At 37.7% G+C, this 27,326-nt stretch overlaps 1 protein-coding gene across 18 annotated transcripts in view; it reads right to left on the reverse strand.

The window, feature by feature from the left end:
- Positions 1–27,326, reverse strand: part of NEB (nebulin) — a 189,279-nt gene that overhangs the window by 98,001 nt on the left and 63,952 nt on the right. For all 18 annotated transcript variants that reach the window (XM_046658453.1, XM_046658470.1, XM_046658469.1 and 15 more), the window contains exons 48-68: positions 26,536–26,643; positions 24,709–25,020; positions 24,375–24,581; positions 23,820–23,924; positions 22,646–22,753; positions 19,663–19,974; positions 19,267–19,470; positions 15,877–15,981; positions 14,541–14,648; positions 13,908–14,219; positions 13,256–13,459; positions 12,849–12,953; positions 12,655–12,762; positions 11,255–11,566; positions 10,754–10,957; positions 10,164–10,268; positions 7,348–7,455; positions 5,389–5,700; positions 3,178–3,381; positions 2,754–2,858; positions 1,566–1,673 (exon numbers count right to left, since the gene is read on the reverse strand). In XM_046658453.1, the coding sequence (XP_046514409.1) occupies positions 1,566–1,673; positions 2,754–2,858; positions 3,178–3,381; positions 5,389–5,700; positions 7,348–7,455; positions 10,164–10,268; positions 10,754–10,957; positions 11,255–11,566; positions 12,655–12,762; positions 12,849–12,953; positions 13,256–13,459; positions 13,908–14,219; positions 14,541–14,648; positions 15,877–15,981; positions 19,267–19,470; positions 19,663–19,974; positions 22,646–22,753; positions 23,820–23,924; positions 24,375–24,581; positions 24,709–25,020; positions 26,536–26,643 (3,756 nt within the window). The remainder of the gene's footprint in view (positions 1–1,565; positions 1,674–2,753; positions 2,859–3,177; positions 3,382–5,388; positions 5,701–7,347; positions 7,456–10,163; positions 10,269–10,753; positions 10,958–11,254; positions 11,567–12,654; positions 12,763–12,848; positions 12,954–13,255; positions 13,460–13,907; positions 14,220–14,540; positions 14,649–15,876; positions 15,982–19,266; positions 19,471–19,662; positions 19,975–22,645; positions 22,754–23,819; positions 23,925–24,374; positions 24,582–24,708; positions 25,021–26,535; positions 26,644–27,326) is intronic.

A 27,326-nucleotide genomic window follows, 5' to 3' on the forward strand; every position in this document is an offset into this window, starting at 1 on the left:
ACCTGCCACAGCGTGGCTTGACAAGCAGTGCACAGGTCTGTGGCCGGGATCCGAATGGGAGAATCCTGGGCTGCTGAAGCAGAGTGCACGAACTTAACTGCTATGCCACAGGGCTGGCCCCATAAAACTTCATTACTTTAAAATTGGTAATTCTTGCAGAGAAATGGAGTCATCTGAATATCGACTTATCTCCTCATCTTCAACTCTGATTAGACTGTACAGCAATATTCCAATGGCTTCTACATGGTCCCATGGTTCGTGGACATTAAGTCCCTGGAAATAAAGGCTACAACACTTTTCAGCAAATCAATCGGTATTGTACACTGGCTTTTCTTCCTCTTGGGTCAGTGAAATCACTAACCCCTGAAGCCTAACATATGATTTTGAGGATGTTATTCCTGAGTCCTCAGGTACCGCTTCACCCCACCCAGCCCACTCACGACCCCTCCTAAACCTGCCTCTGCTGACTTTCACTGGGTCACTTGACTCCCTGAAGTGGACTGGCTTATGTTCTTTATCCTGCAAGCCCTGCTCTGTTGGAGATCAAATTTAGCTGAGGTTCGTTGGGATTTCTCAAGGAAACAGATTGTACACCTATATGAAAGCATTTTGTTGGTGGTAGTGGTAAGTGTCTACTCTGGATGTTTTTTCTATACTTTAGGCAACAACATCACACAAATCTAAACGTAAATTTACAAAAGTCTAAATTATCCACCAAAGGACTCACTTCTTCCAGGGACAGCAAAAAGAACTCAGGTTTACCATTTTGTTGGTTTTGGTTGTTTGTCTTTGTTTTCCTGTTTTCATTTAAAAAGAACTCAAAAGGAAGAACTTCCGGCAATTTTTCAGAGAAAGGCTTGGCAAAAATCCAGAGCAGGTTTAAGGAAAGGTGCATTTTTCTAACTCGGCTGTGCCAGGTCTTTTTCTGGTGTTGAACTAATACATGTAACCAAGGTATTTATTTAAACTCTCCTGGCATTTTCTTGCTTCTGTGAGGGATATGTGTTCAAAATATGGAGATGAATGTCTCAAAATTATAGATATGGGGGCTGCCTCGGTGGCCAAGTGATTCAAGTTCCATGTGCTCCACTTGGGCAGCCCCAGATTTGCAGGTTCAGATCCTGGGCACAGACCTACACCACTTGTAAAGCCACACTGTGAGGTGACCCAGATATAAAATAGAGAAAGATTGGCACAGATGTTAGCTCAGGGCTACTCTTCCTCAGTTAAAAAGAGAGGAAGATTGGCAATGGATGTTAGCTCAGGGCAAATCTTCCTCAGCAAAAAGAAACAAAACAAAAAATTATAGATATGGATGATTGTAGATTCAAATTCAATTTTGTACTGAAGTTTAGGACACCCTCTCAGCCTATAGGACTTGATTATCAAAGTCTTTTGGAGCTAAAAATATGAAAGTTTTTCCAAGTGAAAATAACTTCTTTTATTTAGAAAAATAAGTCAATAAACATGCCTTCACTGGCACCCAGATGCATCTTCCCATTTTAATAACGATCCTGTCCCCCACTCCATCCAACCGTGTAAATACATGGTGTGTTGCTACTCACATCACTGACGATGTCCCTGGAGGCCTTGGCTGCCACGATCGGGATGGCATCGCTTCGCAAGTCGTAGCCTTTCTTCTTTGCTTCTTCATTGGCAAGTTTATACAGACTCTATAGAAAGCAAGTCAGAGTTAAAGCAAAAATTTCGACAGCAACAATTTGGAGATTTTCAAGTGACATACCAGATAATTTTAAAATGGAGAGGAACTAGAAACAATCTAAATTTCAAGCAATATTTGAAAGTAAATAGATTGCATTACATCCTACCCAAAAATACTATATAGCCTTAGAAACAAATGAGATTTGTTAATGGATAACACTTCTTTCTCACACCTGAGGTTTCCTTCTTATAAAGGGAGCTCCATTATTTTATCTCTGGACTTTCTCCGTTCCCTGTCTCTTTACTCTGTCTGCCCGTGGAGAGGTGCAGAGATTTACTGATTCATCTAATTGGTAGGGATGAGACAAGGGGGCATGAGCAGCTCAGCTCTGACCTGCTCCCTTTAGGACCAAGCCCAGGGCCCTCCTCTGTTTCTCTGTGCTCTAAGTAGAACCTCTCCCTCAGGACGGTGAAGCAGGGATTGCCTTGCTCCACTGCGGCCTGTGCCCGGGAGAGGAAACAAATTCTGGGGTTCAGTTAGCAGGCACATTTTGCTTTCATACCAATGTATCCTTTACCCTAGGTTCAATAGTAAAAAATGTGAGATTTTGACTTCTATTTCTACTCTTTTGTTTTACTTCTCAATTTTATTCAGGATTCAGGTGGGAAAGAGATGGATATTGTTAGAGGCCCCTTTGGTAGGGTTGCAAGATTTAGCAAATAAAAATATAGCATGCCCAGTTGTACTTGAATTTCAGATAAATAATTAATAATTTTTTAGTATAAATAATAAGCCAGTATTTTATCTGCCGGTCCTACCCCTTGGAAATGCCCAAAATACTACTCAGTCCCACTGACCCACACAGGCAATTGTCATAAACTGAAAAGTTAATGTGGCTTTAGTTTGCCCTTGGGATCCTATAGAATATAATATTCAACCCCGAGAGGGAAAGGTTGAACAGACTCAGTGTTCATATCATGAAGCTGCATGCACCACTGAGGCCCAAGAATCTCCATAAAATTAAGTGTAGAAAAATAAACAATAACAACGACAGCAAAATAAGTGTAGCACCACAGAATTTTGCCCCTACCTCACTGTAGTTGATTTTGTTCTGCCTTGCCAACATGATCTCCGGGGTATCGGGCATGATATGAACTTGAGTCTTGTCTTTGTCCCAGGCCTCTGTGTATAAGCGCTGTCAAAGAAGATGTGGGTAGAAAACCATTTGAAGTAGAAATTACAAAAAGTCAAATTAAAGCATAATTATTCTTGCTCTAATTAGGAAAAATAAACCAGACTTAGATATAAGGTATTCAGTTGGAGGTTTGAGTCTTTATGCTCATTATCAAGGTTTAAAACTGGGAATGATAGAAATCATTTAGAGGACTTCACGTATGTCATTTAAGAGGTAAATGTAACCATACACCTTCATGGATCATTTTAACTCCACTAGTCATTAAAATATAATAACGTCTTTTGGCATCTTGGCAAAGCTTGAGGCAGCTGGGGCTCACCTTGTTCATGTTGATGGCGTTGTTCTTGGCCAACACCTGTTCCAGGGAATCAGTCACACTGGTAAATTTCAGTTTGTCTGGAGGCTGCCGGTAGAGGTTGTCACTCAGTATCTCTCCCGCTCTCTTGCACTTGACTACATCCAGAGACCCAATGGGGACCCAGCCAATGCCTTTCAGCCACTGGAGATCGGACTTATAAATATTCTGTGAAGAGGAAAAAGCCACAAGTTCTTCAGCAAGACCAAAGGATTTAGGGTAAAGATACAAATGAAATCAATAACAAACTACAATTCTGGTTGTTGGGTTTTTTTTTTTCATTGAAAACAAGTATTAGACAGACTAAAAGAGGATCTATGTTCAAAAACAACCCAGAAATATCTCCTAGCCATAACAAAAAGTGATCAAATATTTCAGGTTGTTAGGAGAGGAGTGACCCAAACTAATAAATCTCCATCACTCAGGTCAGTGAATGTTGTTATGATGTCCTTGGGCACAGGAAAAGAATGCCAACTCAGAGTGAGAGAAACCACACATATGTCCAACAACAGGTTATCGGCAAATAAATGTCAATCCTAGTCAAATTAAATACTCTGCAGTTATTAAAAGCCCTATTTTAAAAAATATTGATGACATAGAAAAGTCATTAATATAATATTAAATGAAAAAATAGCACATAAAACAATGTGTGTGGATAAATTATATGAGCAGGAGTGGGCTTTTTCAGTGTTTGGGTTATTATAACCTGATTTTCTTTTTCTTATATTTAAAATTATCCGTAAAGCTCTTTAAAAAAAAAAGAGAGAGAATTTAAAATAAAATAATGATGTAGATCCCCTAAAGCCCCAAGGCAGACCTGTGATGGTTTTAACACTAAGATTCAGGGCAATAAATTTCATTGGTCCAGGGCCCCAGTCTCTTCCACACCGAGTTCTCAGGACAGAAAGCATGGGCTCCTTTCCAGAATTGTCTTCCCATATTTTATTTCTCACTTTATTTTAAATCATTTTGTTCTGCTAAAAATTCTTGTGTACCCATTAAATTTTCATAACTGCTGCACAACAACGGAGTTGGACCTTTGCTCAGCTCTTTGGAAGGATTTCTCCAGTAACAGAAACTCAGTAGAAAATATAGGCTGGTATTTTGCAGTCTAAACAAAAAGCCTATTGGAATTGTCCTATGCTGACTATTAATTGCCCCCTCAATAACAACAGCAAGAATGAAAACAATAACATTTTATACCTCTGGAGGGCTTTTTTTACTTTCAAATGCTTCCTACCTCATTAAGACCATATCACAGTGTGAAGGAGGCAATCTCCAAAAGTCACTCAACAAATAGATGGATGTGAGAAATCTGTCAATGCTGTCACTCTATCACTCTACGGGTGACATTAACCATTTTTAACTACCTTTCATGTGCAGGCAAAGCCTTTTGTTTTTGGAAAGAATTGCAAAGCACAGAGTTCTATATGTTGAAAGCTACAGAACAGATGTGGGAGTTTTCACAGGTGGGTTGTACAGTTTCTAGGAAGAGCAAATTAATGTATAATTATTATTAATTCATTTTATTCTCCAAAGTCCTCTCATGCTTAATAATTCCTTCAAACATTTATAAATATATGCTGCAGGAAATGTGCTTCTCACACCCAGATGTGAGATGGTGCATCTGCTTCTAATAGGAACTAGGCTCTGTCATCACCACGTGACCCCTCCACAAAGAGAGCCGTGCCAAGAGGAGGAAGCATCAGTGAAATGATCCAATAGCTTATAGACAGAGTGAGTTGTTTTATTTCATATAAACAACATTTGGCATTGTAGCAGGCATCAGTATTTTACTAATTATAACCTCATTTGTTTTGCAAGGATGCTAAAAAAAATTTCAGAGTAATTTTTCTTTTTAATAAAAATGTGATGTTTCTTCCTCCTTAAAAAAATAAAAGAAAATGTCTCCCTCTGGTGGACCCTGAATTCTAACATTGCTTAATTCCAGTTTTGTTTTTTTTTATAACACCAAGTCCTATTTGTAAACCTTACTTCCTTATAAAGCTTATTAACAGATTCACAATAAAGCAATAAAACTATACTCTGATTCAAATCTCATTCACTGACCAATAAATCCTAGCTTGAGTAGGCCAATGGATTGTGTATAAAAGATAACTTTTATATAGGTGAAATTATTTCTGCACACAGCGCTGTTATAGGTACTGTACTCACGTCACTCTGGAGGTCATAGGCCTGCCGAGCATGGATGACATCACTCTGATCAGGCAGACATGTCCACTGGTGCAGGTAGTTCTTGTAGTCCACATCACTCACTAAGGTCTGGCACTTCTTGGCCAGCACCACCCCCAGCATGTCCACGGGGCTGCTGAACTTGGTCTTCCACTTCTCAAAGTCCTTCTTGTACTCCCTGTCACTCTGGATCTTGGCCACATGCATGGACCACATCATCTTGGGATCATCCTTAATATCTCGGGCTCCAATGTGATGGCCAAGCTGCTTGCGGTAACCATCTTTGTATTTGTACTGAGATGAAAACACACAAATCAGGTTTTTATTGTAATCCTCAGAGGCCCAAAGTCTGTACAAAATCACCTTGCTTACATCACAGTTGTAAGCTGACTTGCTTAAGCACTAGCTCAAGCCAATGTCCTGACTTTCATCCTTGAAGCTTATAGAGGTAGTAAAAATAGATGGAATCCATATAATTGTAGTGTATACACCTATGGCCTGGTACTGAGGAATAGTTCTGGAGGCAGGAAGTTCACACAGTGAGGAAAGGCCACCTGTGGACGTGTGCTAGAGGCCATTCGACCCAGGGAACTTAGAGAAATGGAGCTTATTCTGTAAAAGCATGTCAGGAAAGAGATGCACTTGGTAACACAGTGCATTGAACAGGCAGTAAAATGAGTGTCTGGTTCCTGCGAGGATGAAATGCTCTAGGTCAAGGGCTACCTGCAGCAGCAGCAGAGGAGAATTTATTATTTCATAATGGGTTCAGGCATACAGTGGGGGTGGCAAATTTTTGGCCTCATTTTGAAACCTGATTATACTGGTGAAGCTGATGTAACAGCCCAATTGGTTAGAGCATGCTCCTAATAAAGTCACGGTCTCTAGTCTCTCATGGGCCAAGAATGTTTTTATTACTCCATGTCCAATGACTTCGGCCTGCAATCTGAGCCAATTACTCAAAATACGTGCTTCTAGTCTCAAAAATAGCTGAGTGAGAAAGTATAGATGAGTCAGCAGGAGGCAGTGGTACAGTGGAAAGGAACAAGGTTGTTTGGAGTTTCAACTCCACCACCCACTAAGAGTTTGATTTTAGGCAAGTTGCTGAAGCAATCCACAAAATGGGAACAACAACAATATTCACATCCTGGGGTAATTATGAAGAGTAAGTGAGGTAATGCATGTAAAGCTCTTAGCACAGAGTTCTCAACACATCTTGGTTATTATTATTTCATTATTTATTATTACTGGCACAAATCCATTTGTGGGGAAGGTCCAACCTACATAGATTAAAGTGAGTCATTGACATGATCTTTCAATAGAAAGCACAGCAAATAGTGGGACTTGAGTTTTAGACCAGTGGTCTGTTCCGATTCCCTGTGGCACCAGGAAAGGATGATGGTTTTCTTCTGGGAGCTGCGAGCTACACAGCCAGGAGCTATTGTTAAGGGTGAGAACTTGGGCTGGTAGCCGCCTCGGGTACTGATTATTGCCTTCTTTTCATAATCTTACAAGGGCAAATGGCAATGGCAAGTATCATAAGCATTTTTTGAATATTGTATATTAAAGTGCTGTGTAAAGTAAGGCATTTATTCTCCTGGGGAGAACTTAAGTTTATGAAATACACTTTCTATCAGCACTGTGATCATTTTTATACAAACATCTCCAAGCCTGCAGCTGCACTCCAACTGTTTCCACAAGAATGGATCTTTGTCTATTCTTGGTGAATCAGTTTTCACTGAAGATACTGTGTCCTAAAGGTTACAAACCCCTTTTATCAACATGAAATTTTTCATTTCCCTCAAAACGAGGTTTTTGAAAAATTCCACACAAACGCATCAGGATATATTTTCAAAGATCCAGGAAAGTTCTTTTTAAAGATTTAGTTCAGTGAAAATGTCACTTCAGACTGATCATGTACGCAGAATAAAATTGACAACTCACATCACTGACGATGTCCCTGGAGGCCTTGGCTGCCACGATCGGAATGGCATCACTTCGCAAGTCATAGCCTTTCTTCTTTGCTTCTTCATTGGCAAGTTTATACAGACTCTACATTTGGGGGAAAAAGAAATCAGTTGGATGTTGACATTAATATCCAAAAACTAACAGGAGACTGGAATAATTCACTAAGTTCTACACAGGTAGGTGCCTACAATAATCTCACTTTTGAGAGTTCTAGCCCTTCTACATATTTTGCTGAAGACTTAAAAATGATACCTATAGAGAACATCGCATCTTTGTTTTTTATTTTAAAACTTACGTTGAATTAACTATACGTAGATATTATATATCATTTAAAAAATTTTGCTTACAATAAATCAGTTTTGAAAACAACTGGAAAAATTACTCCGAAACTCATAGGCCTAAGGTGGTAAAAATGTGAATCAGAAAGACTTGATTAACTATTGATCATGGAAATTGATTCGATTCACTCTTATTCTGCACTGACTCTATGCCATGACTGTGATGGGTACTTGGGAATCAAAGATGTGTATGCGACCTCTCCCATGTTCAAGATTTCTGGAAGAATTGATGGAAAGACTCAAAACCTATGGAACAAGCTGCCAAAAAGTCAAACTACAAGAGCTGATTCAACCATATTATTAACGAAGAACTCCAGGAAGGAATAATTTATTCTGAATTGAGAATCAGGAAAGTTTCTGCAGAGGGAGTGAGGGACCTTTGCATTGACCCTGAGTGACGAGTATGGTTTCAATAGACTGATGTCACAGTCAAGGGCAGAGGAAGTTGAATGAATTAAGGCACAGGGGAGTGAAAGTGCAGGAGTGTCAAAGGAAGGGGGGTGCGGGCCCAGGGAGAAGTGGCAAGAGAGGACAGAAAAGAATGATGCTTGAGGATAAGATGTTTGCATTTAATTCTACAGCAAATAGGAAACGAACAAAAATCTTTGAAGAAGAGTGACATAATCAAATTTGCATTTTATCTTCCTGTCCTGAATGGGAAGGAAACAATAGAAAAGAACTCAGCTGCTGGGGAAAAGACAGAGAAAGCAGACGAGGCAGGTTAGGCAGTCAGCAATCTCCCTGGGTCCCTTCCAATCAACAGCAACACCTTAGCATCTCTGAGCCTTTGCAGTAAAGACACAGTAGAGAATTCCAGAAATGCTGAGTGGCTGGTTCCAGGCACATTTTGTCTCCTAATTCCTGCACATACAATACATACTTTTCTGTAACAATATGGCACCTCTATCACAGGTTTAACTTAAAATTCACTCCTTTTCTATTCGAGAGTAGCACCTGATAATTTTAGTTTTTGGTGACAATTAAGAGCTAGTTATACAATTACCAAATTATACTCTGCACCCCAAAAATAAAATAACTTAAGATGATGGCTAATCTATTTAAAATTTCTAAGTTACATTCTGCAGAAGAGTAATGTACTGTTGATTCATGCTGTCAAAGAAATACTATTTTTCTTGTTGATAGCACAAAGCTGGGGGAAACAACTAATACTTCAGCTGAGAGGCTCTTAGATTCACAAAAATCTCCACAGTATTAAACCAATAGGTTTATTTTGAGAAGAAATTGCAGAGAGATAAATGTCAATCTTTGAATTGAGATTTAAATTGAAAATATATAAATGCAGGACAGAGGAAACCTAGCTTAAGCCCAGGTAAAATGTCTTAGGGTTTCAGTTGATCCCAAGTTCCATGTGTACCAGCAGTGACATAGCAGCCAATGTGCCCTGAGGCACAGGGAGCACAATGGGGGTCAAGTGTCCAGAAGAGGAAATATGACAGTCAACTGTGTTCCACACTGGCCACTCCTTACTCACAGGATTTTGTTCAGTTCTGAGAGCCACATTCCAGCAGGAATGTCATGTGAGGAATGCCCACGAATTTAGGATGTTTGGATTAGAAAGAGCCCCTGAGGTGAGGTAGCAGGGGAGTCCCATGGTAGCTATTCCAACTCCATGGAGGTGGCACAGATTGATTCTGCATAGCCTCAGGGGACTATGTGGGTCTACAGAGAGAAAGCTTGTGACTGATTGTGCTCTGATGTGTTGTGACAACACATCAGAAGCACCTGCTAATGGAATTTTCCAGAACAAATGGGTTGATTTCTGAGATAAGCTCCTTCTCACTGAGAACACTTAAGCAAAGGCAAGATGACAATGTGTTGGGTGGGGACTCCTATGCTAGAGGTTGATCTCTCTGCCTAGACATCTGTGGTTCTGAAATGGTGACACAGGGTTCTATGCTGACGGAGTGAGAAGGAAATGAGTTTGCTAATATGCCCACAGACAAGTCCTCTCCCTTTCTCTGTGTCTCTGTTTCTCTCTCTCAGTGTTATTTGATAGTACTATGATTTCAGTCCTTGACTTTAATCTTATACTTAAAAATCTTAAAATTTTACCCTAAACTACAATTTAGGAAAAATAAATCACACATGGAAAATGTATTTAGCACAGCTATAGAGCATAAGGGGGAGATGCATGTATATTTGGTACATTGCTACGTTCCCAATTGAAGAAATTAATTAAAGAACAAGGTCTTATAATCTCATGGTTACTGCTTAATTCATTAGTTCTTACAAGTTGCACTTCCTAATGATCATTTGTATTTCTTGAAGTTTGAAGTTTAGGATGGTGATTGAGAAATACAAGAGTTGGTATTCATATAAAACAAGAAAAGAGATTCTTTGTAAAGTTGTCATTTAGTATTTTATCACCATGGAACAGATCAATTGAAATAACAAACAGCATGCAAATGTTATAGAATTAACATGTGCCCCCACCTCACTGTAGTTGATCTTGTTCATTCTTGCCAACATAATTTCTGGTGTGTCTGGCATGATGTGGACCTGGGTCTTGTCTTTGTCCCAGGCTTCCGTGTACAAACGCTATCAAAGAAAATATATAATGGCATCAGGAAAAAATTCATTGTGTAATGAACAGAAATTTTCGGGCCATAAAAACTTTAGAAATAAAATAACAAAAGGTTATGCATTTTGTACACATTATGTATCTTATGCACATCTTTAAGTAATCAATTCATAGTAGAACAGATATCTATAAGAGCCTTCTGATAATCTGAAATCTATGTTAACAATTAAAAGGAAATTGAGAATATCTTTTATGCAAAGACGATTTTCCACAAAAATGTCTTTTAATCAAAACTATGAAACAATTACTGAAGTAAATATTAAAATATAATTGACATATCAGATAGATGATAGAGAGATAGACAAACAGACAGATGATAGGTAGACAGACAGATGTCTTTTGTTGCTCAATGCTCTATTTCTTTCTTTTCTTAATTACACTCCCTTTTCTTTGATTCAGCTTTAGGAGTCCTACCTTGGTTCATTGAATTTTGAAGCCTCACCTTGTTCATGGTGATGGCATTATTCTTGGCCAACACTTGTTCCAGAGAATCAGTCACACTGGTAAATTTGAATCTGTCTGGAGGCTGGCGATAGATTTTATCACTCAAAATTTCAGTTGCCCTTTTGCATTTTTCCACATCCAAAGAGCCAATGGGAACCCAGCCGATGCCTCTCAGCCATTGGAGATCTGACTTGTACATATTCTGTTAATACAAATAGTCAACACATATTTATCCCTGCAATGGGAAGACATTTTCATCTGGAGAAAATGAAATAAAGTAAAAGCTCTCTTAAAATATAGTTTGGTGGACAGGCAGGATATCAGACAACACTCCTTTTTGATCTGCAGGGTGAAGGGATTAACTCTCACAAGAAAAGAAGAATTGCTATCCCCCCTTTGCAGAGGCCTGTGAGCTTGGTGCCACTTATTCTACCTTCTCAAAGGGTGTTCATTCACTGATTTCCCACCTTTGCTGTCACTGTGATCCTCAGTTACTCACGTCACTCTGGAGGTCATAGGCCTGCCGAGCATGGATGACATCACTCTGATCAGGCAGACATGTCCACTGGTGCAGGTAGTTCTTGTAGTCCACATCACTCACTAAGGTCTGGCACTTCTTGGCCAGCACCACCCCCAGCATGTCCACGGGGCTGCTGAACTTGGTCTTCCACTTCTCAAAGTCCTTCTTGTACTCCCTGTCACTCTGGATCTTGGCCACATGCATGGACCACATCATCTTGGGATCGTCCTTAATATCTCGGGCTCCAATGTGGTGGCCAAGCTGCTTGCGATAGCCTTCTTTGTACTTGAACTAGAAGAAGAAAAAGACTGATAGTTGCCTATTTTAACTTATAATAAAAAGCAATTACTAGGCCCAGATTTTTCTATTCATTAAAAACATAAAGATTTTCCTCTGAACATATAAATAATACATGCATTTTGTAAACCATTTAGAAAACAAAGCATATATACATATACAAAAAAGAAAGGAAAATTAAAACATTATTCCGTCATTCAGTGATAACCACTGATAAAACTGCTTTTTGAGCAGTGTGTGTGTGTGTGTATGCACATGTGTGTGGGAGAGAGAGAGAGGGAGAGAGAGATAGAGACAGACAGAGAACAAAATTAGAGTAGGAGTCATACTGTATACAGGTTTGCGCCTGCTTTTTTCAGTTATTAAATAAGCATTTCTCCGTGTTGTTAAATATGCTCCACAAACATGAATTTTAATAGCTGCACATATTCCATTATATTGGTATATATTAATACTTTTAACCCTCCTGTGGTTGTTGAACATTAGTTTTAAAATTATGATGGTTAATTTCCATATTATGGAAATAAAAGAAAAATATATGTTTGACTTCATGGACAAAAGAAATAGAAGGATAAAGGTTTCTGGAAATGTGAGCAAATCCATCCTTTAAAGAAAGTAAATAGCCGCAACCAATCACTGGATGTAGATACAAACACATAGTCCACGTGGATGGTTGGACTTCAAATAGAATAATGTATCCTATTCATTCAGCCCTTGTGGGTTCATTGGTCCACAGGGTATTGGCTGGGTTTTGAAGGAATCCTACAATGAGTTCGGTTGTATGTAAGAGACACATCATGTGGAAAAGCCAAAAGGATGTCTGAACTATAGTCAAGTATCCAAGGCTTTTGTTCAGCAAGAAATGGACAATATTTTGAAATGCATGTAGCTAGGGACTCAACCATAGCTAGAATTTAGCCTTTGTGTTGAGAATTTCCTTACCATTATTTTGAACTATTTACTGAGAAAAAACTGTTAGCAAGAACTTTGACCTCATAGCTTACTCACTCTACTATATATCCAGGAGAGAGAAAGAATCTTTGAGCCAAAGCTAAGGCAAAGAACTTTCCAGGTGCACTTACGTCACTTGCAGTGTCTCTGGAGGCCTTGGCCACCCTGATGGGAATGGCATCTAGCCGCATATCATAGCCTCTATTCTTGGTTTCTTCTAGACCAAGTTTGTACAGTTTCTGAAATAGAGATAAATCATCATAAGTTTGATTTGGAAAGTGCAGTGTAAGGAAAATATCTCACGCACCATGAATATATTGCTTACCTCACTGAAATTTATTTTGTTTTGTTTAGCTAGTAAAACTTCAGGGGTGTCTGGCATTATGTGGACAGTGGTTTTATCTTTATCCCAAGCTTCTGTATAGAGGCGCTAAAACAAACAAAAAAGACATGACTAGTGCAGGCCAGTAATGAGTAGATACATAAGAATAATCTGATTCTTAACGAAAGTAAAGAGAATCTGCTCTGTGAGTTGGTATTTGTAACACTTTCAGGTCTAGATATCTCATGTCAATAAGAAGCACAACACTTAACTAAAAACCACTTTAATACCAAGTAAAAAAATTGAATGTGAATTTTCTTTTATAGAGACAGATTTCAGTGTTCACACACACACACACACACACACACACACACAAACTAATACCTTCCTCAAGTAAAGAAAGGACTTACATGGTTCATGGTAATAGCATTGTTTTTTGCCAAAACCATTGGAATGGAATCCATGAGGCTGGAAAACTTGAATTTGTCTGGGTGCTGACGGTAATTGTGGTCACTCAAAATCTGGGTAGCTCTCTTGTTTTTCTCATCCTCAAGAGAACCACTGGGTAACCAGCCAATGCCTTTTAGCCAATGAAGGTCGGACTTGTACAAATTCTGAAATTGTAAGTGACAAACCACTAAACATAAGCACAACGATATACCCCCAAGGAAATAAACGATCATGTTATATTATACTAAACTAAACATTTCAATGCTTGAATTCTTGGAAAATATTAACATTTTGGTATGTTTTGTGAATCATCAAAATATTCAGATTAGAAGTATGTTTTGAAAAACATTTAAACAGCAGCATGTAGAGAATGACAACTCTTCTAAATCAACAATCTAGAAGCTTCCATCAAAGCAATGAGGGCTTTGTTGGCTCTTTCTTTGTGGAATAATGGTGCCTCCAGACATTTTGATGACTGGATAGAGCGTGAGCATTAGTCCAGGGAAGTGGAACTCAGTTGTGTAAACTCAACTCCCCTCATTTTGGGGGAACTTTGATACTAAGGAAAGTAGACACGGTGTTTTGTTAGCCAAAAGCAAATCTTAGACTCACATCACTCTGGAGGTCATAGGCGTGCCGAGCATGGACAACGTCACTCTGGTCGGGCAGGCACGTCCACTGGTGCAGGTAGTTCTTGTAGTCCACATCACTCACTAAGGTCTGGCACTTCTTGGCCAGCACCACCCCCAGCATGTCCACAGGGCTGCTGAACTTGGTCTTCCACTTCTCAAAGTCCTTCTTGTACTCCCTGTCACTCTGGATCTTGGCCACATGCATGGACCACATCATCTTGGGATCATCTTTGATATCCCGGGCTCCAATGTGGTGGCCGAGCTGCTTGCGAAAGCCTTCCTTGTACTTGTACTAAAGGAAAAAAACACGTCTTATTCCGTTCAAGATTAACTTATGTTGCCATCTTTGTGGCAAATTACAAAGCACATTAACTCCAAATATTTCACTAAACCTAGAGAGCCACAGGTTAAGACTGAAGACTAAATCCAGCTACAAATTCCATACATAATAAATGCACCCTTGAGCTTATCCTCATCTCATATTGCATCTCTGGGATCATTTCATTCTGTTTTAATTTGTTATGAAGATTTTGTTCAATTTAAAATTAAATTAAGACTGCTTTGAAGTGACAAATTACAATCAAATCAGTATGAACAGGGAATAAAGTCTTACTTCACTGGCAATTTCTCGAGATGCTTTTGCTGCTTTGATTGGGATGGCATCAAGGGGAAGATCGTAACCTTTTTTCTTCAGCTCCTCATAACCCATTCGGTAGAGTTTCTGTTAAGAGATGAAAATCACTTTGGGAAAAACTGTTTTCCGTAAACAACTGCAGAATAAAGGATCCAACGTGCTAAATATTTTAAGAGTCCATGAGAATAGTGTCTGTGCTCGAGAATACTCAAATGTAATTGGAAATTATGCCCAGTGATTGCTACTGATCCTGTTTTAAACTTTAAAGCTCTTCATTTACTTAGATCAACAAAATTAAACGTCAGCTCTTCCCAAATTCTTATGAGAATGAGGGAGAAGTAAATTGATAGAGAAATGAAATTAATATCATTTAAGTGCTGTTTTCCAATTAACTTTGAGTGTTTCATTAGAAGTTTTTGTTAGAGAAGAGCAATGCCTTCTTATGTAAAATCTCTAGTGGGGAACAATTGTGTCTAGTTGTGTCTCTTCCATGTAGCTAAGGCATTGTGAAAGACAGCCTACTTCACAACTTCGGTCTACTTCAGTAGGATCCACATCTCTAGGGAAGAAACAAAGTCCTTCATAATTTTTTAAATGTAAAATTTTTTGAGGAAAATTTAAATGTTGAATTAGACAAAGCTTAAGTGAAATAATTTGTTTCTTTAGATTTGTTACATAATTAAATAATTAAGAATATAATGTACTTTATGCATACTTTCTCCAGAAATCAGATTGTTTAAAATGCCTGTTGATCTTGGACTTGTGTTTACATTTAAGCCCTTTGTGGCACTACTCTAAGACATTGAATGTTAAAGTCCATTAGAGTTTACCATTTATCTCGAAGTATTTAACTTTTACATCTATAAATTTCAGGAGATTATGCTATGATGACAGTGAAAATAAAAATGAGATTCTCCTGTATGGGTTTTTTAATGCTCATTCATCAAAATTTCATCAAATTTCATGTGTGTCAGTCACTACACTAGCTAAGCACTGCAGATTCAACATGAAGTGACTCTGCTGCCAAGGAGCTCCTATCCACATAGGTTAGGGCAATATAAACCATTACACATGACGATATGTGTAACAATGGACTACAAGGAACAGACGGCACTCCCTCCAACTCTGCCTGAGATGGAGAGTGCCAATTATTTTTGATGTTCAAGCTAAAAGCCACGAAATGAGGAATCTAAGTCACATGTAGTTTATTAATTAAAATGATTCAGGTATTCAAAATTACTTCCAAATAAATTCACTGCCTTGGAAGCAATTAAAATGAGCTTTCTAAAAACATACACTGAATTTGGAAACTTACATCACTTGTATTGATTAAGTTTGCTTTTGCCTGAATAATGTCAGGGGTGTCAGGCATGATGTGGACTTGAGTCTTGTCCTTGTCCCAAGCTTCTCTATAGAGTCTCTAAAATAGAAATAAGAGTTTTTCAGTGGTATTCGTAAATTAGTGAATGACATAGTTAACAACAAACAGGAGTACTGAATTCAAATGAGTTAACTGTTATAATTGATAGCATAAGCAAGATATAGGTAATGTATTTCTTGACTTATCTGGGACATAACTGACTTTCAAAACATAGATTATGGATTACCTTTTCAAAGTTACAGATAATCCTGCCTGTAAGAAATCAACCCAAGTAATTAGAGCCTTGCCAAGATCATCAAATGGAGCAGCAGTTTTCCATTCTGTTGGATTGCAAAAGTCTCCCCCATTGTTTAATTGGGAGACGGCCTTGCCTTTTCAAAAGGTGACAGATTCAAGTTATGTCTAGAAATTAGGGAGTCTCATTTCCTACGTGGTTTATTACTTATAGTTGTACCTCATAATTATTTTGGAGAATTAGGATTCCCCAAAGGATTTTGTACGAGAATTTATCAAAATCTCTCATATGTCCCTGTCGTTCTTCAACAGAAGACAAGGGGACCCAAACAAAAATTTCACTGATTACTAAAACTAGGGGGTGCAAGTTTGACACAAAACAGGATGTTTACATTGTCAGAGAATCTCCCCACAAGATACTTGTCAATTAAAAAGGATAAAATAGTAACTTGACAGTGGAGAAACCTGGCAACACTATTTTAACCAAGTGGTCAAAGTTAAAATTATTAGTAATGGAACAAATCGATATCATGTGTCTGTTGATGTGATACATGGAGGAGGATACAACGTGTGTTATCCTGCTGAAGAGACAAAACCTGAATCTAATCATGAGGAAACACCAGACACATCCAAACTGAGGGAGAGTCTACAAAATAACTGACCAGCGCTCTTTACAAACATCAAGGACTTGGAGGACAAAGAATAGGGAGGAGCCAGTCCAGATCAAAGGAGACGGAAGATATGACAAACAAATCAACATGTGATCTTGGATTGGATCCTGGATCAGAAAATACTTATTTTGTATAAAGGACATTAATGGTAAAGTTGAATACATTCTGTAAACTAGCATTGTTTCAACATTGATTTCCTGATTTTGATCATTGCACTATGGTTATACAAGAGAATGTTCTTGTTTTCAGGAAATACACACTGAAGTATTTAGGGATAGAATGGCGTCATGAAGCAACTTATATATATATATGTGTGTGTGTGTGTGTGTGTGTGTGTGTGTGTGTGTGTGTATATACACATACATACATACATGAGATAGAAAGAGAGGGAGGGAGAGGGAGAAAGAGAAAAAAAGCAAATATGGCAAAATGTTAACAACTGGGGAATCTGGCTGATATATATATATATATATGTAAACATATATAAATTATTTGTATGCTTTTGCAACTTTTCTGTATGCCTGAAATTATTTTAATATAAAAATTTTAAAAGTCTCATTGGTTCCTTGGCCTTGTCAATTTCTCTCAGAGGTGTGCAGTGTGGGGCATGCGGGGTAGGCGCTTTTTTCCTTACAGTCCATAGAACCCAGAGAAGCCTATTAAGACCTTCAGGACCAAAACAAAGCAAGTCTTGTGAATTCCTATAGGTGTTTGTCCTGGTTCTGCACTAACCTTTCTGATTAAGAAAAATCAGTTTCTCAACCTTAGCACTATTGGTGTTGTATACTAGATCATTCTTTGTTGTAGGGGGCTGTCCTGTACATTCTGGGATGTTTAGAAGCATCCCTGACTTCTATCCACTAGATGACAGTAGCATGCCACCCTCAACCGAAAAGATGACAACCAAAAAGTTCTCTAGGTGTTGCCAAATGTCTCCTGTGGGACAAAATTGTCCCTGGTTGAAAACCATTAAGCTGGACCATTTCTTCAATGGCATGTGTTACTTTCACCCCATGGAAAACAGAGAAAAATGCTAATATTTGTTTATAGTAAGACAGATGTACTCGTCTATTTAAAACGGGAGACAACAGGTTCAAGGACGCAGGTGGCCCTTTTCTGATGCCTGAGGGGATCAGTGTCTTAGCATTCCTGTAAACAAGGCACACCATTGGAGAGGTCTGTCCTGAGGCATTGATGTTGAGAAATTTCCTGATCCCAGGTTTTTCTCTTGGCCACATTATTAGTTCAGCACTTTGTAAATAGCCCTGTTTCATGGAGAGAAAAGAAACTTGGATTCCAAAAGGGGAAATATTTTGCATAAATTTGTTGCTTTATTAGTCAATCTGTTGGATTCAAATTGTCATCATAAAAACAAAAAAAAAAGAAGAAATGAAAACTTGAACATTCATAATAAATGTGACAGCCCAGCATTTACTATAAATTTTGGATATCAAAATTGCAAGAAGTCTGTGAAGGCTTCACTGAGAAGAGAGGAGCTACGGTTTATCAAATGCTTACTATAAGCTGATCATGGGCTTTATTTATTCTATAAAACCTAATATATATATAATATACTAATATATATAATATAATATATAATATATATCAAATATATATCATATTATATATATTTAGATCCTTCTAAGACGCAAACGTTTATTATTATGTCTCAATTTAAACTTTCTTATCAATTCCAGAATCTCAGTGCACATAATTCAGCTTTCTGTAATTTTCAGGGTTATGCTTTTAACTGAGCAATGATGAGTAATGTTTTCCTTCTCTGCATGTAATAACTCTACGCTGCTATCTTTCATTTATTTTATTCAATAAATTTTCACTGAGCACCTATTACCTGCCAGACACTGATGTCAGTGCTAGAGAAGAAAATAAGTTGAAGATGGGATATATATACTATATATATACACTGTATCTATAGTATTGTCTATTTATCTTGATTCAGCCAAAGGAAACGCATTATAGTCACTTGGCAGAAAATACACTCTTTATAACATTTCCACTGTGCCTGTGTAAGGTATTCAGAATATCTCCCTATCATACACTTTACTCCAACAAAAAAAATCTGGGTCTTTAATGTATTCAACTTTCAAAGAAAAAAGTATGTTCAATAGTTTTCTTATTACATTTTGGATAAATAAATAAATAAGTAAGCAAGCAAGCTTTGGGTGACACAAATTGATACTAACCCAGTTTTACATAATCTAGTGTAGGTAGTTGGTAATTCAAATGAAGCAACCAAATATTATGCTATTTGCAAATATTAAGCAAAAGCATTATGTTGTGTTGTGCTATCCCGTGTGATGCAATGCTGTGCATTCTACTAATTTATCCAGCAAGTGCTACCGAGCACCTACCAGATATCAGGCCAGATTATTTTACTTATTTCCGAAGTGTTACTCACATCACTCCTATTTTTGGCATTTGTCTTTGCCAGAACTACATCCATGGCATCAGGAATGCTGGTGAACTTGTTTTTGTCTGGAGGTTGACGATATTTCTTCTCACTGATGATTTCTGAAGCCCGCTTATTTTTTTCTGCCTCCAAAGAACCCAGGGGACTCCATCCTATGCCTTTCAGCCATTCAAGATCAGACTTATACAGATTCTGTGAATACACAAAGCAAGCCATCAAATCCCATCCTCGTCTGGACTCTTGACTCAAATGATTCTACACATTATAAACATTTCAGATATTCAGTAATACTTCCTCTTTCTAGTTTCTGTCTTTTTACAACTAAATGGCTACTCATACGACAGATGAGGTAAAATACAAACATTAGATTTAATAGAAACTGACCTCACTCTGTAGGTCATAAGCTTTTTTAGCTTGAATAACGTCATTCTGGTCGGGCAGGCATGTCCAATGGTGCAGGTAGTTCTTGTAGTCCACATCACTGACCAAGGCCTGACATTTCTTCGCCAGCACCACTCCTAACATGTCCACTGGGCTGGTGTACCTGGTTTTCCACTTCTCAAAGTCCTTCTTGTATTCTCTTTCACTCTGCATTTTGGCTACATTCATGGACAGCACAAGTTTTGGATCATCTTGGAGACTCCGGAATCCAACATGATGGCCGAGTTGTTTGCGGTAGCCTTGTTTGTATTTAAACTGGAATCAGAGAAAACAGTTCTTTTATTAACAGAAACAGAGGTCAAGTTAAGCTCAGTTTGCTTTATTCTCACGTTTGTTTTCCGAAACTGAAATGAGAGTAGGGATGTCTACGTTAACTTAGTAAGAAATGTAAAACGAGTGGAGGCTTTCAAAGAAATGTAATGTCATTGAGTATCAAGAGAGGTTATGAGGAGCAATTAATTCCAACTAGAGGCAGAAATATATGCTGGAATGTGTTAGACATTTTGTATGCTACATCAGGGTAGTGTTTGATAAAGCTCTTGTGATATCTTTATGGGAACAATGGAAAAGCAGGGCTGAATGGCAGAAAAGTCAGGAAGATTCAGGACTTGATGAACAGGCCTAATAGCATAGATTAATTTATTAAGCAGCAAGATTTTTAGTGGTTTGTTATATGGCTATGCCATATAAACTTGTTCTGCTCAAGATCCATATCTTCATGCACATGTGTCTACAAATAGCTAAATATGTTAGATTAGAAAGAAAATTACACAAGATCTCAATATATTGCCAAGATGGGTCAAAATGAACTACATAAACTTAGGAGAGTAAAAGTGAAATGCAGTATTTAGATTCAATTGGGAGAACTTGCGTTAGTACTAGATGACAATAACAGTAATAATAATAATGACAGTAATAATAGCGTTTACTTGAAGCTAGATGCTGAGCACACATTACACCTCATGGAAGTAGGTTCTACTCTCTCATGATACTCAACTTCATGGTTATGTATATTAAAAATACTCAGGAGTTTAAGTTGACTATAAGCTCATTACGGGAAAAGTGACAAAATGGCTCATAAAAAAAGTAGTGTCATAGATTCCGTAGGAGCAAGTCAGAAGCTCATTAACTCTGGCCTGATCTCCTGTAACAGGAATACGACACTAAGCATTCTATTCTATTTTGAGAAGAAATAGAATAAATCACAAGTAGAATGATCAGAAGATTGGAGGATTTACAAAACTAAAACCAAAGCAGAATGAGTAAGAAACTCGAAATGTTTGAAGAGATAGCAGGGGGAAGACGAAATAAGCTACTTTGTGGTGTTCTAGAACACAGACCTAGAGCTGATCAGTAACATATTTAAGTTCAAAACAAGGAAATAGATAATGACAATTAGGGATAATCCAACAAGGAAATGACCTGCCCTGAAGGACAGAAAAATCCTTCTGTTTGTGAGTATCTACAGACTGGAAAACTACCTGTTGGAGATGGAGAGAAGGTAGGACATCGAGTGAGAGATTAATTAAACAACCTTTAAGTTATCTTCTAACTCTAAATTCTGTGATTCTAATAGATTAAATTAAGTATTCATAAAAATAGCTCTAATTTCCTGAAATTTTACACATATAAGAACCATGTGAAACTGAGAGAAGATACAATCTCTACAATAGTGGGAAAATTCATTTGTAGTTCATTTAATTTTAGAATAAGATTTCAAAAGGTTCTAACTAATAGGTTCACACAAAAAGAAATTAGGTACTATCAAATGTGTTGTTAGGAAATTATTGACACTATTTCTTCAACTCCTAAACTACCTTTACATTATGGGGAGCACATAACATTAAATGAAAATGAGTTTGCTTTCTGGGGAACATTCAAGTATCATTATTTCCTTAGGTTCATCACCACATTGATTCATTTTAATGAGGTATTGACCTGCAAGCCAGAGAATGGGTAATGTGTCATCTAATTAATTTTCCAACACTTCTAGAGTGCCACAAATTAACTGAATGAGAGCGAATCTCCCTTTATATTCTTAGAATTTATTGTCAGGTTCTGTCTTTAAACACTCTTCCTCTCCAAACAAAATCCTTGTTTCGTTATGTTTTAAACATTTTGATTAAGAGATTGTGCTTCCCTATGAAATTCTGGTAATTTAGTCTCTATAATCCAAGTCCTCTGAATTTTTTGTTGTTAATTCTTGGGATTAACAAAATGATACATTTATCTACATGCAGAATATGTAAGTTAAATATTTGTAAAAATTTAGTTGATCAATAGGCACTATATCTAGTTTATTCACCAAATTTACTACCCCTTCCAATCACAGCCAGAAGTTGCCTTGGAGAGTGAATATCCTTATTTGATGAACTTTGGTCCAGATATCCAGCAGAAAGTTAAGGCCTCTGGATCTTAAACCTAAATTCCTGAAACTTCCTTTATTTTCTATACCCCAAGCTAATTTATCATAATTACGTAAATGCAAGGACAAGCTAAATAAAAAGAATTGGCAGCTAATTTTTAAATATATGCATACTAAAATCTCTGAACATCAGTTGTTGAGGTTGGTTTTCTGGCACTTTGAATTTGTCTAAAATAGACAAATAGAAACCAGGAAAACTATTTTCAAGTGAGTAGGGAAAAACTGAAATCTCTGCTTCCTTTGTAACCTCTAGAAACAGCATCTTAGTGTGGTGGATCTTAGGGTTCCTCTGGCTCAACCTCTATTCAGGAAGCCCCTTTTTTTTATATTTGATCAGTGAGAAAGAAGAGTGAATTTTGGGTAAATGAAGAGGGTAGGAGAAAATGAAGGGGACAGCATTACATTTTAAAAGCTAAGGCCTATCTGTAAAAATACTTACCAGCATTAAGGTACCTGATTCAGACAAAAATGTATCCTTATAAAAGTCAAACTAGTACTTACATCACTAACAATGTCTCTTGAAGCTTTGGCCAACTGTACAGAAATTGCATCAACTGGGAGATCATAGCCTTTCTTCAAAGCTTCTTCCCATCCAAGTTTATAGTGTTTCTGAAAATTAAAGAAATTTTGTAGCATCATCTGATGTATATTAAAACTCCAAAAGATTATTGAACAAAAAGTTTACCTAGAGAGCAGATGTCAGATTCTAACATCATCTACCTTATCTCTAAAGATATGGGTAAAAATGAAACAAGCTGTTTAACAGGGCAGTGACTAAGCATCTCATGATCTGGCTTGCAATTCCTGGCTCTGAGACCTCCTGGTGGTATAATTGAACAGGACCTTTTCTGTTCAGAAACAATACGGGCATATCAGTTTTATCAGGTACCTTCCCCTTGCTGCTAAGTACAGTCTGGCCTCACTATTTTGAACACAGATGTTAAAATAATTGATAGCCAAAAAAAAGTCAGGTAATGGGTCCTGCCCGGTGGCCCAGCAGTTAAGTTCACAGGTTCTGCTTCAGCGGCTGTTAGCTCGGGGCTAATTTTCCTCAAAAAAAAAAAAAAAAAAGTCAGATAATTAACAAAGTGTTAATTATCTAAGTGATAAAAGTATGGATGATGAAATACCTTTTATAAGGTACAATAAAGGAGTTAACCTTTCTGAGTCAGATTCATTGAATGGATGTGTGTGTGTTAAAACTGGATAATAATAAAAATAGTTGAAAGTCTTCCAAGACTTACTATGTGTCAGGCACTGTGCTGAGAGCCATACGTGGAATTTCTCATTTGGTCCTCACAGCAATTCAATGTCATAGGCACTTTTACAGTCCCAGTTTTAAGGATGAAGAAACTAAGGTTTAGATCCAACATTCTAAAACTCATAAATGGCAAAGCCAAAACTCATACTAGGTCTGTTGGATGCAATATTTTCTTTCAGCAGTTATTGATTGATTTCCTGCTCTGTGCCAGGCACAATGAATGCTGAGACAAACAAAACAGGCACAGCGCCTGCCCCTAGGGAGCAAACAGTCGCAGCTGAAGCTCTTTGCAACATCCCTAGGCTAGCCAGTTTGTCACTCATTTCCACTGCTTCAGCGTTTACATAAATTACTTACCATTACATCATTTAATATGCTTAATTCGTTTCAAGCCAAAGTTTTATGTAGCTTTACCTGACTGTATGCTATTTGATTCTGCTTGGCTTGTAAGATATCTGGGGTATCTGGCATCACATGAATCTTCGTCTTATCTTTGTTCCAATCGATGGTGTATAAGTGCTAGAGAGTTAAAAAGAAAAAGACACTTGAAATTTGAAGAACTTTTTAGGATAAATAGGAAAGAAAAAGTATAACAGAGCACTTGAATCACTCAATTTGAATTAGATTAAATTAATTTAGTAACTAAAGCAGTATACAATTCAGAAAAGACACCAAAAACAAACTCAGATTTAAAAAAATAATTTTTTAGATATTTTCTATCTTCTAGAATGGATTGAAAGTACTTAAGATACAATAATTTAAAAAACAAGTAATTTCTAACTCAATTAGAAGGGAAAGGGAAATAAAAATAAGAGGTACGCAGCAGAAGAAAATGTGTGGGAGAATGTTCTGGAATTGTTTGCCACTGCATGGCAGTGGTGGATCCAAATCAAATTTCCCAAACAAGAACCGGAGGCTGCTAGGCCTGCTTCCCTGGGAGCTGTGTGGAAGGACCACTGCTCTGGCTACCTTGTTCATAGTATGCGCATTCTGCTTGGCAAGAACCATGTCCATGGAGTCTGGCAGCTTCTTAAACTCGAAGTTACTAGGGTGCTGGCGGTATTTCTTATCACTGGCATATTCAGTTGCTTTCTTGGCCTTCTCCACTTCTAGGGAACCAGCTGGACTCCAGCCAAGCCCTTTGTACCATTCGTTGTAGTCTTGCTTATATTCATTCTATAAAGAGAAGAGGCAAATTCTACTTTACCTTGTCAATTTAGACACAAAAGTGTTGCATAAAATCCTGTGATCTCCCTTCCCATACCAGGAATCCAACTATCACCCAAAAAGAAGAGAGCCTTACATCACTCTGTAAGCGATTCATATTCTTGCTCAGCTCGATGCTCATGGCGTCTGGAAGGAGGACATACTTGTGAATCAAGTGCTTGTAGTTGGTGTTGGTGACGTTGGCTTGGGCATCCTTGGCAGCTGTGACACTGAGCATGTCGGCAGGGGTGTGGTAGCTGGTCTTAGTCTTCTCATAGTTTTTCTTGTACTCCCGATCAGATTGCATCTTAGCCACTTGCATGGAATGGACTAATTTGGGATCATCTTCAAGACTACGGAAACCAACCATTTTCCCCCTCTCCTTTTCATAATTGTGTTTGTATTTATACTGTGAAGAAAATTTGAATATTTATTCAGAGAAATTCCCTTGGCTGGAAATCATTCTAGTGTTAATAGTCTATATTTCATGAAAAGGTGATATTTGTACGGAATTCTACAGTTCACAAAACACATTTTTTGCATTTGTTTGTGTAACTTGATACAACAACACCTTGTGAGGTAGATAGCAAAGTTATTATTACTGCCCCCATTTTACAAGAGCAAGCTGGGACCCAGAGAGGTGAGTGGCTTGCTAAGGTCACTAAGAATTAGACCCAGCTCTTGCAATGATACACCATTCTGACTTCCACACATACTCTGTCGTTAGTGCCAAAGAGATTTTTAGTAGGTAATAAGAGTACAGCAAATGAGAGAAAAAGCAGAATGTTCTAAGCAGTTTAATGCTGTCCTGAGAAATCATCCAGCCAGTCTTTTACTGATGAGAATAGGCTCAGTTACGAGATACACAGTATAATTTTAAAGTGGCTTACCATGTGTGACACTTCTTTTCTCTTAAGACTCTCTATACTGGTACAATGGGAAAGAAATTTTACTATTTATCTCCCAACTTCCTTCCATAGAGGGGTCATCCTGATACATGGAAATCTTATTTTGCTTCTCTCTCGTGGCTCTGAGTGAGCAAGTTAGGCAGTAGGAACTGGGAGAGCCAAATTACTCCAGCATAACAGAGGGAGAAGAATTTGGAGACCTCAGGACAGTATGAGCGGCACAGGGATGGATAAGAATGAAAGATGAAGAACAGAGATGGAAGAGGAGAGAGAAAGTATAACTTGGGGGTGGGGAACTAAGGAAAACATGCCCTGAAATGTGCTCCTCTCTTTACCCCAAAATCATTAAAGGCTCACTGTAAGTGAATTTCTTGTGGAAACAACCAAATGAAAGAATTAAATTTCATACAGGTGATGTGTTACGGCAGTGTTGTGTTGGCACACCAGCTCTCTGGGGAAAAAAGCCCTAATGTGTAGTGTTTGTCAGTTTCTGTGGTATCAATACTCCCACCGTGGTTGATGTCAAGCTACCAATAGTTTAACAAATGATTTGCAAAATTCTCCATTATTTAGTAATCAATTGTCATGAGCCCAAAAGATCGGCACCCCAAGCAAACCACTTCATGATACATCCCATTAGGAAGACAGACCCTAAGAGGTAAGAGGCCAAAACAACACAAGTCTTTCTCCAGGAAAACTCGGGTTTTGGGTGAAGGGCTTTGTGTTTCCACAGGCCACAGCCTTGGTGATGGAGTTCAAAGTAAATTCACCCAGATTTCACGAGTCAGGGAGCTGACATTTATGTGGTCATCATGTGGGTAGCATTCTGTTTTTTCAGAAATATCAGAGGAAACACAAGAGCAAGTCTAAGAAGCAATCACGGAAGAGAATGAGGCTATTGTTAGTAGGCACACTTTTTTGCATATTTTATCCACTTCGTGTTTCCAGAACTCAGCACTTATTATTTCCGTAGCTTAGCAAGCCCCAGCCAGGTGACCGCTTCCCTTCAGACTTACATCACTTGCAATATCTCTTGAAGCCTTGGCAGCTTTGATAGGAATTGCATCAGTTCGAAGATCGTAGCCCTTCTTTTTAGACTCTTCCAAAGAAAGTTTGTAGTGTTTCTGTAATAAGAGGTAAAAGAAATAGTTTTCTTTCTAAACAGGAAATAGTTCTCTAAACAGGAAATAATAGTTTTCTAATAGTTTATTAGAAACTTAATAGAAATTAATAAACTATTAGAAAACATATTATATTATAAAACTAATAGTTTTCTAAATAGGAAAGTCTGGATTTATTTTAAAAGAGCAAACTAGCACCACAGCATCGTTTTTATCTTTCAGCGGAATGCTTCATGCAGTTCAACAGTTGAATGTTCTCACAAGTAACATAATTGCGTTTGAAAAAAATATAGTACAAACTCAAACATATCTTCAAGAAATCGCTAAAAGAAGTAAAAGTTACTAGTCTCTATTAGGCTGTAAATATGCTTTAAAAATATGAAAGCCCAGTAGATCCTTATTGATGCATTTTATTAAAAAAAAAGTCAAGGGAAGACTACAAAACAGCCATATTCTTACATCAAAAGAAAACGTCACTGTTTTGCAATTGACATTTTTATTTATGTAATTGTGTGGATTTACAATCCAAAAAGCAGTCAGCCATCCCAAATTCCTACAGAATTCATATAAAAGAAAGAAAAAAAAATCTGGTAGTATTAGAGGATTTCCTAGCAACTCTGGTTAGGATGAAAAAGAAGTGAAAGAAAACACCTATGCATTTTCTAACATTAAGTTGTGCATATTCC

The sequence above is a fragment of the Equus quagga genome, chromosome 4 (assembly GCF_021613505.1).
Source record: "Equus quagga isolate Etosha38 chromosome 4, UCLA_HA_Equagga_1.0, whole genome shotgun sequence".
Taxonomy (NCBI): Eukaryota; Metazoa; Chordata; class Mammalia; order Perissodactyla; family Equidae; genus Equus; species Equus quagga.